Genomic DNA, 16,765 nt, shown 5'->3' on the forward strand with positions numbered 1-16,765 from the left:
GCACACATTGTTAAACATCTTGTGAAAACAGACTCTCTCTTACCAGAGTCTGCAGGAAGAACAGGTGAGAGTGTGGTTCTAATAGAGACAAATGTTTTTGACTCCTCTGTCGATATTTTATCCTTGCTGAAATTATTGATCAACCTGCTCCATTCAGTCACCCAGATACCCTGCTGCCATAATGTACCCTACATATTTGATATGGGAGCTATTTTTATAACTTGGGTCTTTCAACTGTATGAAAAATTGAAAAGGACCAGGGGAGGGAGGGAGGGAGTGAGAGTTGGAGGGAAGGAGCAAGAGAGGGGACTTAGAAAGAAGAGGGCAGCAGGAAGGACAGCAGAGAAGGTGACACATAAAGGGAGACTGAAAAGAAATTTACTGTAAGAGAGACAAATGTCAGAGGAGACGAGAGGTGGTAGGGTGGAGAGAAGGGCACGAGAAGGAAAAAGATGGGAGATGGGAAGACAAAGAGAGATGGTAAGTGAGGGAGTAGAACAGAGAGAGCGAGAGAGAGAGATGACCTTTTATTGCCTTCACTCACTCAAATAACACAGCACTCTGTCGCAACAATACAGGTTGATAGTGTGAAGTAGTGGTCCGAGAGGTTGAAGGAGGGGCAGAGAAAGGACAAGTCATTTACCTGGGCTCTCAGCTACCTTGTCTCCGATCCCAAAGAAATCTTAAAATGCCGTGCTAAATCCCCCAAAAGGACGACAACACATAAAAACTGTACTTTCACAAATTACAGCTCTGTTAGAGACACAGCGGTGCAGGCAAATTATAGTTGAGCTTTATATCTGCAACAGTATGACATACTCAATCACACCACCGACAGCACAAAAGCCTACACACCCTCTTGGTGAGTTGCGTGTCCATCATGAAGTTGTGTACGTGTTTCTCGGCCTTGGTCAGCTCCAGCTTCCTGGCTACCACGGCAACCACCAGAGCCGTACAGCCCGCACCCTGTGAAAGGAGGGGGCAAGGAGGAGGAGAAAACACAGACTGAGTCAGTCGGTACAGAGGAGGAATTGGTAAATCGGTGGCTTTTGGCCAAAGCATTAGACCAGATGAATGAAGGCAGTGAAGATAAATATGAGGAGTGGAGCAGCAGCAACAGAAGGAGAAGTGAATGGGAGAGAGGAGAGGATTAGGAGGGATAGCTCTGATCCAGATCCACATTTCCTCATGTTCAGAGGCAAGCCAAGTCTATTTTCACTTCCAATCCATCTGGTATGAGATCCCTTCTATATTGTCTCTATATGTAGCTGGAAAAATATGCCCTTTATAGATAAAAAAACACATCCAAGATTGACACCACCTAATTTCTTTTAATTAGATGCTGTCAATCTGAATTACACGGTGTCAGTTTTCTCCTGTTGCGTGACACTTGGGGCCTGCAGGAAGTGTAAAAGTGTAAAACACGGACCAGTTTGACTGTATTCCAGCTCGACCCACGTGGGACATATGGCAAATTCATTTGGGAAAGAGTGACAGCAGTCTTTCAACCAGAAAGACATGCTTGAGGAGAGAAGAGGAGCAAGAACATGGGGAGGAAGACAGACTTAATTAACTTTTAGATTAGACGGTGTTTTCAGTGGGGCTGTTGAGTGCTCACAGGTTCCTCTAAAGGGGCAGGCACCGAGAGTAAAAAAAAAAAGAAGGGAAGGGAAGAAAAGATAAAGCGAGAGAAGAGCTATGAGTAAATATAAATGGGAAGGAAGGAAACATGGAGGGAGGGATGAATGCACGAGGCGAGGGTGTGTGCACAAAATAGGAGGAGAGAAAGATGGAGAAGAAGGCAATGTTAATGAGGTCACATATCTCCTGATAAGTAATGAATTAAGATTAAGAGTGTTTAATGAAAATGTATGAGCGCTCTTCCTTCCTGTGTGTGTACGTCTCTGTGAGAAACAGAATAAAAGAGATATAGGCAGAGAAATGTAGTGAGCTAGAGAGTGACAACAAGGGAGCATGCAACATTTCTGAAGCGTGTAGGAAATGGCCAAGACTTCATTGCACGCTTTTGAATGATAAGACAGGTTTTCCAAAAATAACTTTTGGCTGGGTTCTATAAAATATAACAACACACAGGCATTGGTGCCCACATCCATACACTCATCCACTCTATTTGTGTTTATTCTAAAACTATGAATAAAATATGATTAGAGCCGATGGAAATCTCTTGGAGCATTCATACACGTCGGTGCTTTAGGAAAAAGAGCTCTCTATGAATCGCACAGTATGTACAAGTGCATTGTGTGTTGTGCATGTTCCCGTGTGTGTTTGCGTGGGCGTTCAAAATTGTCCTCCATGGTCAGAAACAGTGGGATGCTGATTGGCTTGTCAAGGCAGACTTTGTGTGTGTGTGCATGCATGCGTGCGTGTGTGCACAAGAGTTTGTTTGTGTATATGCCTGCATCCATTTCCAGCAGGGTTCCCTGTGCAATCTCCACAGAGTGACACAGCTGATGATGGCTGTGCTGCTGTGATTTGTTTCATATGCCTGGGTGTTTCCCTCGCTTCCTCCACTACAGCACCACCATCTACCTAGCTGTCAGTAAAGGGGGAATCACCCATCACATCTGTGCTCCTGTGCAGCATCTACACACTATAGTTAAAAACGGTATCTCTTCAGCAAAAAAACAAAAACAATAACAAAAAAGGAGCAGAAATTTTTTTTTTTGATTGGAACAAAAAGATCTGGACAAAATTGGGAAGGATCCAACATGATCCAACATGAAATTTCTTTTATCAGTTTGACTAAAATGAACACTTGGAAGCAGGAGGAGTTCCAAATAGGTTTGAAATGGCACCTATTCTGCTTGTCTTTAGCCTGGTGACCCACATAGAACTACAGCATATCGAGACATTTTATTAGTTAGCATTTATAAGCAGATTGTAAACAATGGACTAATGGGTTAAAACACCAGTGTCGCTGCTAATGTTATAATTGCTGCACTTCTCTATAAAGCCTGCTGCTAACATCAAAAAGCCCCTAAATCTTCCTATACGTGCATTAAATGTGTCATAAACAATGTTTGAAACTGCATTAAACAAGCACTAATGACAATACAAGCTTGCAAGTATAAACATTTGCATATATGCAAATATTGCACGAGTTTGTTTTCATTTAGACATACATCCATATATTGCTTTATGTAAGTGCAATAAAATGCTCAGTGTATGTTTCTGTAGTCTACTTTACCACTATCCACCCACCCACGGACACATGAAAGCACATACGTAAACACACTAACACCTGGAAGCCTTGGGGCAGTGGTACACTCCAACACTGTTGATCTTCATGTGTTGTCATAGTAACGGCAGCGAGAATATCTCCTATAGAAAGTCATTACGATAATTCTCACATCTTGTTCTCTGCCCTCAGTCTGTCACCTCTGGTCCCCCCTCTCCTCTTTTAAAGACTTCTCTTCCCTCCTCGCTTTCCCCACCACCTGCTGTGCCTGGTCTCCATCACATATGAAAGCCTCACTTTTCTCTTTCTACCTGCATCCTCACTTCTTCCCTGATGATCAACGAAAATAAACCACTCGGAGCACTCTGAAGAGAGCAGAGAGAGTGTGTTCGCGTGTGTGACAGGGGAGGAGAGTGTGTGTGGGAGTCGTACTGAGAGTGTATGTTCAGCTCTGTCAGTGTTGTGTGGAGGATGCAGTCTGTAGCAGTGGGCTCGGGACGATGTGTATCCACCCCCTGTTTTGTGTCTTTGTGTGTGTTAACATTACATTAAGAGTTGTGATCTGTCTAAAACACAGTTCAGATGATTCACCCAGCAAAAAGGGGTCTGTGTGTGCCTCTTTGTGAAAGTGCATGTTTATTCACACATTTAATGGACTATACAGTTAAGAAAGTAGGTGAGCTGCCAAATACCATGTGGTTAGACACGGTAAGAATGAAAGAATGAAACAAAATACACAGACACATCTAAAGGAAGAAAAATGAATGCAAATTTGGTCCTGAGGAGCATATTGAAGTGCAACTACACGGTGCTGGCTTCAATATTCAGCACTGGTTGTTGCAGCTTGACCTTAGACGTAACAAAACACTCAACTCAGGTACAGAAGTGCATGGAAATGGAACACGTTACCACATCTTTCCATATAAAATGTAAGCCAAAAAATGGTTCAAAAGGTACTTGAGATGTGATTATAACCTTTAAAACAAGCAAATTATAGGCTGGAATTAATAATAATAATTATAAATAATACCAAGTGCATTTATCATATTGGTTCAGTTTTGTTGTTGCACTACAGTTTTGTAGCAGGTTACTGGGGTTTCCATTGCAACCACATAATTCAAAATACCAATGCCAGAATTAGTGATTGATCATCTTATCAATCCGGTTAAAAGAAACCAGACTTGTTCAATGTTCAGTGTTGAACTGACTCTGGTTCCCTTTGCAACATGTAACAGAATAACCAGATTCTTAAAGGAAATATTCCAACATCTTACAACGATATGTCCTTATGTATCTGTTACAGTAGCTCTTAGTCACTGGAGATGCCTGTTTTCATTAATCACATTAATGAACACAGGCGATATGAAAACATAGAAAAGGGCAAATAAAAAAAACAAACATCCATGGAGTTAATTAAAAATTACATTTGAGACATTTAAAATGTCTTAAACAGATAGGTCACTTTCTGCTGATAACTGTCATATTTGTGGATCTTCAGAAGATTATGTGATCTATTTCCAAAATCATGCTTACAGAATGTAAGACATTATTCATTTACAATTAAGTTGTGGCATCAGTGAAGGTAATTTGTGTCTATTTTCAAATTACTAAATCAGTAATCAATCATCATTTTGACACACTTACAAAGGATTAGTGTAAACAGTCTTTCAACAAATGGAAGCTAGAAATGAAGAGACATTAAAAGGACAGAATGGTTAAACACAGACAGGAAATGACACAAAGATAAAAAAGCGAGAAAAACAGAAAGAAATAGTTTGAGGAGGAAGAAAACACCTGTGAAGCGAAGCAAGTAGAGGAACAGTCTTCAGCTTAAACACTGATACTAACAGATGGACTGAAGATAGAAATAAACACATGGCCTTAGGGAAGGAGAGACGGACAGAGAGGGAAAGAAAGATGGAGAGAGATAAAGAAATAGAGACAGAATGAGAGAAAGGTACATAGTGGTGCAGAGAGAAAAGGAAAGAGAGAAAGAGAGGGAGACAAACAGAGTGGGAGGACATGGCACACTAAAAGGTGGGACCTCCATTATGCAATGAGGACAGACAGAGAATAACATGCACACACGCTCACACACACTGGAGTTGTGAGGACGCTCACTCATTTGATGAATTCCCCAGTCCCTTATCCCGACAGTAACCCCTACCCTAACCCAAACATGATTTCTAACTTCAGTGGCCTTTGTCTGAAACCTCAAACAGCTGCTTGGAGCTGTGTGAACCGGACAACGACAGACCGAGATTGAGATTTGTCCACACAAACATAGAGAGACATACAACACAAATCCTTACACACTCAAAACACACAGAAGCACAGATGCAGGCTAATTCAGGGATGATTGCTCAAATCACACAAATGGCAGAATTTCTCTTGCGAATGACAGCATGCTCTCTAATCTGCTGACCTTTGAACGAGGCGAGGACAGTGCCAAAGGGAGGCAGAGCAAGAGCGAGGGAGAGACGAGAGGAAATGTACTGACCATGATTCCTGTGAGCAGACAGACTCCTTTGCCACAGTAGGTGTGAGGCACCATATCTCCATAGCCGATGGATAAGAAAGTGATAGAGATAAGCCACATAGCTCCCAGAAAGTTACTGGTCACGTCCTGGGCATCGTGATACCTAAATGCAAACAACATCCATATTTAAATAGGCAATAATACAAATGTTAAAACAGAATAATGTGCACACTGGTCATCAAACCGGGTGTCAAACCTCAAATTTTGCCTGACACAGAACATAACTGCAGCTCTTGCCTCCATCATTCCTGTCCTATGTGCAACACGGTTACCATAGCAACCAAACCTGGTGCAGATTTGAAACAAAGTTTTCTCAAAAACTATTCAACAGAAAGACGTAAAGTTTAGCCTTGGATGTTAGCAGCGGATATGTTATTCTCTTGCCTGAAGGAACACACTCTCCAAATTCTTACATTTGCACCTTCCTTCGAGCAGTTTCATTGAAATGTATTTTCTTTTGTTAATTTGGTTTGGAGAGATGAGTGGAAATGCCAATTAAAGTTGGATGTGGACCACACAATGGCTTCCCAGCAGCTGGGCAATGATGCATTTAATCAAGCTTATTAACCAACTGACATTTTCCAGTATTTCCTTGATTATCTCTAAAAGACACTGAAGTTGATGGCCCTGTTTTTCTTTCCACTTGATGGTCCATCAGTAAAGTTACACAACTCACTAAATCGGATCTTTAAATGTAACTGAACAATTTGATTTACAGTTTATTTAATAACAGAGAGGCAGATCTGTCAGTAGACTATTTTATTTTTAAGAATCTGCCTGCTGGATTAAAAATATACCCAAAATTACAAATATGCACAGCCATATGGTTATAGCTGGTAAGTGTTTAAGCACAGTGTGTATTCCTCTGCCTGTGTATTCAGAACAACCTTCATGAAATCAACAAAATGACGTGATAAGTGTTTGTATGTTGCATTTACATGTCAGGAAGAGTTCATAGGACTGAGTTAGAAAACAGAGTGGTAGTAAATGTGTCTTTTAGAATATTGTTATATTGATAGACATAATGGACAAACTAAGTAACAACTCCAGTGCCTGGATCAAATTGAGCGTACAACTGGTGAGAAAGCCTCATAAACTGAAGTCTAAAGATGCATTATGTTGCACACATGTCCCAGATTACACTTCCTGCCAAATGAATTTATTTGCTCTGTTCAATTCCTCATCCAGTCACAGTCCAACACTTTGTCTCATGCACACACACACACACACACACACACACACACACACACGCACACACCAAATTATCCATCTTTGCTACTGACCTCTCGCACACTCGTACGGTCCAGGCAGCGATGATCCACAGAGAGATGCTGAAGACCAGCAGCACCGTCCCGGGGCAGATAGTCATGAGGGTTTTCATTACAAACCGTGTGTTAAAATGCACCTGAAATGCAGATATGCACAAACACTTGGACTCAGTATAGCAGAGCTGCTAAATGACGTTATAATGTTTTCAAGGGTTAGCCCTATCTAATGCTGAGTCCTCTTCATACACCGTTTCAAGCTCATTCTTTAACTCATACGGTGTCTTTGAGAAACCAGCCTGTTGGAGTGTAATTTTGTCAGAAAGAGACAGACCATCGAGTTCTGGCAGATGGATCATCTGAGAGCAGCCGTGCAGTCCTGGAAGGGTTAAGCAGCTGATAAATGACTTGTCATGTTAGAGCTGCATTTCAATTGCAGCTTCACCTCCTCTCTCCATCACTGCACCCTAGGGGTCAGAAAAGTGCCATCACAGATGCACTTGCAACCTGCTAAATTACTCATCTAAACTCCACTCTATCTCTCCCGCTATCCTCCCGTCCTTCCCCTTGTAGTTTGCATATTTCCACAAAATGCTACATCTCCACTGCTAAATTCTACGTGTTATGCAATGTTTTGGTTTAAAATCATTACAAATGTGGCACCAATCATTTATTGCATGGCTTGTACACATTTCTCCACACTCCTTTTGCAATCTCATTCTACTCCTTTCTTGTCATGCCCCATCTGAGCTGTATGTTGTTCTCATTTCATGCTTCCCTCTCTTATTGTATTATGAAAGATCTAACATAGCTTACATCTGAGTTTCTACGCACAGTGAAAACAAAAACACGTGTGGGAGATTTTCACTGATACATGAAAAGTGAGGACAGAGGGCGGAAGACTGAACAGACACGAATCTACAAATACAAATCCATTCTGACCTTATTTAGGGCACCTATACTCCTGGAGGAGGCATCAGTGAAGAGTTTGCTGTGCAGAAGCATGACTCTAGCGATGAGGTAGAGGCGCAGGAACATGGGCACGCTCAGCACCATGTCCAGGTCAGCCTCCGCCTGCGATGGTGCATACGAGAAGGCCAGCCGCGCCCGCCACTGAAACTTAAAGTCCCCAGGCACCGGATGCACCGCAGACACCAGCAGCTCCAGAGCGATCAGCAGGACTCTCTCCATCGTCATGGCGATGCGCCAGTCGTCCGCTCCGTTGTCGATGACAAACAGCTGCAGGGACAGGAAGGACATGAAGGGAGTTAAGAGAGGAGACGACTTACACTTGTTTTAATGCGTCGCAGCGCAACTTTTCATCATAATCCTCTGCTGGCACAGTCCACTCATCAGTACAGCTGACTGATCCCATGATTAAAAGAACCAGCGGCAATTTGGAGTAAATGTCTCTTTACTGAGATGTGAAACACCATCACTCTAATCAGTAATCTATTCATTTTCCACACAGTGCTTTGGCTCATTTTCATGTAACTCTTGTCTTACTAAAATTAAACCAAAGATGCCAAGTGATCTCAAGCAGCTACTCTTACGTAAAACAGGTTCATAATTATCACAATCCCAATGTTTTTTTAAGGAAACTATTACGCTGGTATTTCTACCACTCTCGTGAGCATGTGCCTAACAATGTTACTTTAATTGCAGTTTTCCTTCCATGTATGGTGTTGTATTGTGCTCGTAATTGCTGTGGTTACTCTTGATATTGTCGCCTAAGCTGTTGTTATAAGGAAGTGGTAAGAGCAGGTTTCATTACAGGGGCCCTCCTCCAGACGGTGCTGACAGGAATGGGGGGGGGTGGGGGGGGTGGGGTGGGGCGGGAGGTTAGGAAGGTTGATGAGAGGAGAAGGCGGTGGAAAGAGATGGATGAAGTGCAGAGGAAATGAAGAGATAAAGATAGGAACGAGAACACTGCAAAAAAAAAAAAAAAATCTTTTTAAAGCTTTGTCAGTATTTTGAGTGCTTAAAAACTTTTTCTCCTAATCACATGGGAATTCACCATGATACAGCACATTTAGTGATAGTTACCAGTTTCTAGCACAAATAACTTGTTTGTGAATCTACACCTGTAAACATAATGCTTCACAAAAACACACAGTTTAGTGATGCACGTGTATTTTGTACGTATTTTGTCATGTTTTAAATATAAGAGGAAACCGTTAGCATTCAATTCTTAGCAATCCTTGATAGAAGACAGAAAAGGTTAAAGAGAGAGAGAGAGAGAGAGAGAGAAGCTCACAACAGAGACTATAAAGATATAAAGGCCTGGGAACAGTGTGAAAAATGAAGAAATCTCCTGCTGTAAATCAGCCGACTTTACCAGATGCTGTACTGCCTCGAGCAACAACCAGTTGCTCTATACCACAATTCATCTCAAGGGCTTTTAGCCTCATAAACATTTATTTGAGAAAACAAAACACAGCCAACAACAGGTCGGACATTAGAGAAAGCATGCATGATCCCTTATGGTCATTGTCACGATGAAGACAGATCAAACCTCTGCCATCTCCTAAACCACCTATGGATGCGAACACTGTATGTTCCATCATTATCTATATCTGGCCCAGCAGGATGTATATGTTGTCCTTGTTCTTCTGTCATACCGTTTGTGCACACATGTAGCCCACATGTACACACACATGTAGCCTACGCACACACCTGACTAATTGTGTAAGCTATCATTTGAACCGAGGGTCAAACACTGGCTGTATTCTTAATGATTTCGAGTGTGTATATATGCGAGCGTGTGTGTGTGTTTGTGTTGTATTTGTGTGTATTCGTGTATGCCTGAGTGAATTTGAGAGAGTGTGTGCAGACCCAGCCTTGTCATGGTGACTGTTGCCAAGGCAACAACATCAAAGAGCAGCCAAGCTTAATTAGGATCCCCAGCGAGAGAGAGAGGGAGAGAGAGAGAGAAAAGGAGAGAGCAAGAGGAGGAGAGAGAGTAAAAAAAAAGAGAGAAATGAAGTGAGAGATGAAGCAGGGAGAAAGAAAAAGGAGATAAGGGAAAGAAGGCAGAAAGGTGTGTGTGACAGCAAGTGAAGAGGTACAGAGAGGAAAGCACAGACAGAGTGTCTCACACTCATGTTCTCAGCAGAGACTTCCAAATGTTTATGTGTGAGTGTACTCACATTTCAGGGACAAAAATCTATTTGCGCTGTCACATTACGAGGACAAAAAGCTGGTACCCACGACGTAAATCCCTGAAGTTCTGGGTTTAAATGTGTCAGTTTGGATTGCGATTAGGACTGAAGTTAGGTGTAGAGTGATGATTCAGATTTAGATGAATCGCCAGTGAATCAGTGGAAGTCAGATGGTCCTCCTGAATGTGTGTTTGTTTGAGCCGGAGAGTAGGGTACCAAACTTCATGTATATTCATTCACACTTTGAGAAAACATCGCTTTGTGTCAGAGAATCATTCATTCATTTCTTCAACTGCACACATGTGAGAAACAGAACCATCCCGTCTCCTTCTGAATGCCATGTCTCCAAATTAAAAAAGAGGTGATCCACTTTCTATCCACTGGAGGAAATGAGCATCTCTCCCTTCCTCTTCCCTCCGCCCTCTCCTCCTGTCCTGTCCTCCCTCGCGCTCCTGCTGTCGGTCTTTTCCTGGCTAAAGCGCCACAAGGAAGGGATAAATAATTAAATTCCATTAGGAAAGTCATCTGTCAATTGGAGTGAGTGAGTGCCACTGCCCCTACATGACCAGGACATGGGGACGGCACGTGGAAGGAGGGGAGGGGGTTGGAAAGAGGACAAGGAAGTAGGCATTGTCTATGTACGTGTTCATATGTGTGTGAGACAGACACAAGATGTCAACTGTATCAGGAGACAAACAGAGAAGAAGGTCAAGGAACAGCCCAGCTAAATAAAGTTGGACACAAAAAACAAGCCCATGGGGACGGAGGAACAAGATCTTAAATTTAACAAAATGTGGCATCATGGGGAAGAGGCCAAGGGACAAGTAAAGGAAACAGAAAGTGGACAGGACAGAAGGAGGGCAAAGTAAGAGAGCAAAAACAAAGAGCAGCCCAATGGGAGGCAAGGGGGACAGAAAAACAGAAAAGGAGGAATGTGTGAAAATAACAGCTCCAAACACAGACTGTGGTTTGTTTCAGAGGCAAACGTGTGTAGCCTAAGAGGACCCACATGACCTCAAACATCTCTCTCTGCTACCGCTGCACCAGCCTTATGTTCATCCACCCAGATGGATGATTTGACCCCTTCCACTCCCTGGATCCACCATACCTTTGTAATTGTGTTAAGTCCCTGACTGCAGATGTCTCTCATCATGGAACCACACAGTGGTACAGGCACAGTGCTGACCAGACTCTTCCAAGGAGAAAGCAGAACACACAGGAACAATTTCGGATATACACACAGCCTTGTAAAATGCAGAGGTAGAAACAGGCAAATGCAGCCTCAAGTTGGCATCTCTCACGGGAGTGAAAAATACTAAACCACATTCTGGGACAGAGTCGGCCCTAATCACTGAAGGAGACGGTGACAGAGTGAACACTGAAAAGCAGGCATGCATACTTTCACACTTGCAGTCACACCTTGGGGAAATGTTTGGGTCCTACACCATGGAAATCCCTGGAAAACTCAGAAAATAATGGTGGTGAGCCAAATACCACACACACACACACACACACACACACACACACACACACACACACACACACGCACATGCACAGATTCACATGCACAGATTTACTGCAGGTGAATTTGCAGAGAGGATAACACGCTTGCTTAAACGTAATTGCGGCTCTAAGGGAACACCCCCGTGGCTGATGCTTCACAGCCGTTAGAGAAAAGAAAGGGGAGCGGGTGTCGGGGAAGTGAAAAGGAAGTGTTGGAAAAGGGCGAGAGATGAGGAGGTGCACGGTTGTGGTGTATGTGTGTGTGTGTGTGTGTGTGTGTGAGCGATGTGATGTTGCCTAGTTTGTCACTTGAAAGTCTAAAAACAGCAACTAGAGGAGAGCGAAGAGAGGATTCCACCAGTGGCATCTCGAGAGCAGGAATTCCCTTAATTCGGTGCAATAATTAAGGACAAACTGTGTTGCTGAAAACGGCTAGAGGCTAGTGACACAGACAGCATGTGATAAATTAATATTTGTTTCAAATAAGTGTGCAAAATGGTGTATTCATGTCGACAGTCTGAGCAGAATGCTGTGGATAACTCACGCTCATTATACGGCTGCACAGCCAACAGCTGTGGCTGGAAGCATTATGTCCGTCCAATTCTCACGAATGAGACCTCGAATGTGACGAAGTTTCTTCAAATTTGGCAAAAAACACCCACTTGGGTTCACTGATGAACTGATTAGATTTTAGTGGTCAAAGGTCAGTGTCACTGTCACCTCCTGTCCGTCCCATTCTCGTCAATGCTACATATTAGAAACGCCTGGAAGGGAATTTCATTACACCTGGCACAAACGTCCACTTGGATGAACACGTAAATTGTAACTTAACTGGTTGGCAGAGGCACGCGATTCTAGTTTTGTCCTCTATTATGGCTCCTAGGGCAGGTGTACATTAAACAGAGTATGCAGAACATCACCTCGTGGCGAGATGACAAGCCTTTTCGGAGGATGACTGATCACTTTATTTTCCTAATGCCATGTTTCCTGTCTTTGAGTGGATGTGAGTGCCAAGCCGGCATCATCTTGATCAATAGACAGCTTCTAAAATCTTCTAAAAGTAACTGAATAACACAGTTCACTAATGCCTAAAGTGCACTAATGGACTGGAGAAATATCCCTTTCTCACACACTCTCTTATAGCTTCTATTTGATCCATTTGAACAACAATTCAATTTTTGCCTTTTAAGTCTGATTTCTTGCAAGTTTATAAGCTACAATGAACCCTTTCGATTTAGAGCACTCTGTTTCTTGTTGCTGGATATGTAAAAGTTTCCCCCGTGTGTGTATTTATGTGTGAAAAAAAGACAAGGCCACTGATGAGCCTGGTTTTGGAGCTATGAATCATTTATTGTTCTGACTTGACTTGGAAACTGTAATTCATAAAAACAGTTGTCTTAATAGTGTAATTTTCTTGATTGATCTTTGGCTAAACCAATAATGTTTCAAACCTCAGTGTCCATTATTCCAGACCAATCTCAGTCAATTGGGTACAATGTTAACTCAGATGAATGGTGTGCAGTTGCACAAATTGGACAGTAAATCACAGCACTCTAAAAATGTCTCCTCGCTCACGGTGGTGATAACAATCTCTGCTGAAGTTCTAACAATATCTGAATGACAGCCTCTGTTCATTCATTTGCATTAACACAGCATTCATTTAAATTAATTGTAAAAAAGACCAGTGATTAGGAAAGAAAAACAGTGACAAGATCAGTCAATATATGATCTTGTAATGGAACAATCATTACAAAATCCCACCATGCTTATTTGTGTTCCAGAGTTTCAAGAGCTATGGTGGTGAAGGAGACTCTGTCATGTTTTTATGTCATTTTTATTCACCGCACAGTTCAGTGACCAGAACATTTTCCAGTGACCCAGGTAGCAGTCATGAAAAACTCAGCCACCTTCAAAAAGTTCTCTACAGAAACGTTTCTTACATGTAAAAATGACCAAAGTATCTCATACATACTTCTAAACTCAGTATAATAATAAATCATCTGTCACAGTCCAGCAGGTACTGTTACTATGGCAACCCTAATAGCCAATCCAATCCCAAACTAAAGACCATAATAATGTTTCTTCTCATTTGTTATTTATCAATGTTTGTGCAACAGAACAGATACTTGCTGTTATGGCACTTCCTTTTTATGAACACTCGGTGTAATTTAACATATCTGTGACATTTTGTTTCATACCAAAAGTCAATCAATCAATAATAACGTTATTGTCCCCAAAGGGCAATTGTTTGTGCAGCAGTGAAGTAGCACAAAGACACAGACAATACAACATCCAACACAGAATACATAAAGGTATAATCTCGCAAGCCATAAAAACGGTTCTGATGCAGAAAGCATGACTCAAGTTGAAAAGTGTTTACATTAAAGCATCCTGTCTAAGTTTACCATAGTGATAACAGGCGATAGAAAAGAGTGTTTGAATCTGTTCAGTTTTTGGTGGATTTGATTTAAATCATTTTAGTACTGACTTAAACCCGTTCCTTTGAGCATTTTTGCACTGTGAGAGCCAAACCAACACATAAAGGAGAATATAAGGATACTCTGAATGAAACATTGATAAAACATTGTCGTCAAAGTTCTGTCTTCCGACTTCTTGTTGTCAATTCTGGTACCCCGGTATCTAAACGACTCTACTGTTTCTACAGTATTATTATTAATAATTTAATACGGAGGTCTGGTAGCCTCACTTCTTTCTAACTCCACACATCCAGATTTTTTGCAGTTTCCAGCTTCTGCTGCAACGTTCAGTCCCAACTGGCGCTGACACTCAGGTCAGACAATTTATTAGACTTTACACAGCCCACTACGGAGCCGCAGAAAGCTTCGCAAATGCAGAAGTACATTTGTAAACAGAGTAAAATCTCCGCTTGAAATTATTATTAAGCTAAATTAAACATCTGTTTGAAATCGATATAAAAGCAAAACGCAATAATATGCAAATCTCATAAACCATATGAAAACACATGAAATGTTTAAAATGACAAAATGTACCTTTTTAGGAGAAAAAAGGTTTATTCAGAGGTAATGTTGAAACTGATGGCAGCAAAAGTTGGGACGAGGCAATAAATGCTGGAAAAGTAAGTGGTACTATCATGGAGGAGCTGGAAGAACATTTGCAACTAATTAGGTTGATAGGCGAGGGGTCAGTAATATGACAGGGTATAAAAAGAGCATCTTAGAGAATCTCTTAGAAGTAGAGGTGAGTAGAGGCTGTGAAAAGCTGCATCGACAAATCATCAAATCATTTCAGAATAATGTTTCTCAGCATGAAATTGCAAAGACTTAAATATATGAATACATCATCATCATTTGGCGTTCACAACATCATCAAAAGACGGACAGAAACTGGAGAAATCTCTGTGCACAAGGGACAAGGCTGAAACACATATACACGTATATACACGTATATCCAGGTTTTAGAGCTGTATATGCTGCCGTCCAAATGATGTCCTTTTCAAGAAAGGCCTTGCATATTTGAGCAGGATGAAGTTAAACCACATCCTGCATTAATGACAACAGCATGGCTTTGTAGGAGAAGAGTGCAGGTGCTGATCTTTCACCCACTGAAAACATATGAGACATCTTGAAATGTAAAATTCAACAAAGAAGATCCAGGACTGTAAGAATCCTACGTCAAAGTAAGAATGGGGCAACGTTCCTCTCCCAAAACTGTTTACATACTGTTGCTAGAAGAGGAGGGTCCTGTACTGTGGTAAACACGAGCCTGTCCCTTTCTGGCATGTTGCTGCCATCAATTCCAAAATTACCTAATTTTTTTATTAACCTATTTTTTTCTTCTCAGTTTAAACATTTGATATGTTTTTTATGTTACGTTTTTTAAATTGTATACAGCACAAATCTGACCCGGCTGAAGTACATGCGTAGGAACAAACAGTCCTTTTAAGAGTTGGAATTATTTATCCCACACTACTTTCAGATAAAATGTCATAACTTTTTCACCGACACAGAGCCAGCAGGGTCTGAATGCCACTTGCAGGGTAATCTTGTGCTTTTATGCAAATTGCACAGCAGAGCTGGAAATACCAGACAAGACACACCAATAACCACCCAAACAGGCACTTGAGAATTACACGTTTTTGCCAAAGGTTTAAGACATAATCAGGGAAAAGAGAGGCCTCATTTCTCCCTCAGAGGAAATTGGAAGAGAGAAGGAACGTGCAAAATAGAAGAGTTTGGAATCACAAGTTCACGGCAAAAAATGTTGCAGAATGACTAATGAAAATTAAGATTTTGGCATTTGAATAGCAAAAAACTCACTGTAAACATACTGAGAGAATCTGGTGTGCTGATTTGTTTCACTGATACAATCAAATGTGATATAAGATCATTTAAAATCAACGTAACAACCACAGTTTGTTTTCTTTTTGGCCACTATTTCGTCTTTCCAGCTTGTTGGGTTCAAAATGAAAGGAAATCCCTCAGAAGTGTCAGTGTCAGGGCTCAGCTGACTAAGCACAACACAAAAGTGCAATGTTCTCGCTTCAAATCAAACATTCCTCATGTCAGCTCCCTGTCTCTTTACGCTGTCACGTCTCGCTGTACCGTTGGCATGACATGGGCGGAAAAACTTTGCAAACACACTGTTCTGCTTGATGTTCACATCACTTACAGCATATTCTCATTTGCTTTATACACAAACCAATTATTGTTCTTCCACCACAAGCTAATTTCTGTCACTAAATAATAAGATCTCAAATTATTTTCTTTCATGTCAGTGAAAAACGGGAGAATGGCTACACAATTTTTAATCGGCAATTATTACCGATGAATTGCACTATAGCTTAGATTGATTGTTTCTCCTTGTTTCATGCTGAGCACAATCGGCTTGAGCTGTCCCCTGACAGATTACAAGAGACAGTAGAGATGAAGAGAGACGAGGAAGAGGAAGAAAAAAAACTACCAAAAGAGGGGGGCCGAGAGGAAAAATGTGAGATGTAGCAGTGTGAAAAGTGGACAAGATAAAAGGGTAAAACCAAAGAGCATGAGTGTTTTTAGAAGGAGAGAAATGCAGAGGAGTGTTAAAGTACAACAGGGGAAAGGTGAATGGGTGAGAAGTT

The 16,765-nt window shown here is 41.5% G+C and overlaps 1 protein-coding gene across 3 annotated transcripts in view; it reads right to left on the reverse strand.

Annotated features, from left to right (window-relative positions):
* kcnn3 (potassium intermediate/small conductance calcium-activated channel, subfamily N, member 3) overlaps positions 1-16,765 on the reverse strand; it is a 45,197-nt gene that overhangs the window by 11,445 nt on the left and 16,987 nt on the right. For all 3 annotated transcript variants that reach the window (XM_026369923.1, XM_026369922.1, XM_026369921.1), the window contains 4 exons: positions 7,946-8,242; positions 7,022-7,143; positions 5,700-5,841; positions 856-966 (listed from right to left, as the gene is read on the reverse strand). In XM_026369923.1, coding sequence (XP_026225708.1) covers positions 856-966; positions 5,700-5,841; positions 7,022-7,143; positions 7,946-8,242 — 672 coding nt within the window. The remainder of the gene's footprint in view (positions 1-855; positions 967-5,699; positions 5,842-7,021; positions 7,144-7,945; positions 8,243-16,765) is intronic.

This window comes from Anabas testudineus, chromosome 16, assembly GCF_900324465.2.
Source record: "Anabas testudineus chromosome 16, fAnaTes1.2, whole genome shotgun sequence".
NCBI classification, from domain to species: domain Eukaryota; kingdom Metazoa; phylum Chordata; class Actinopteri; order Anabantiformes; family Anabantidae; genus Anabas; species Anabas testudineus.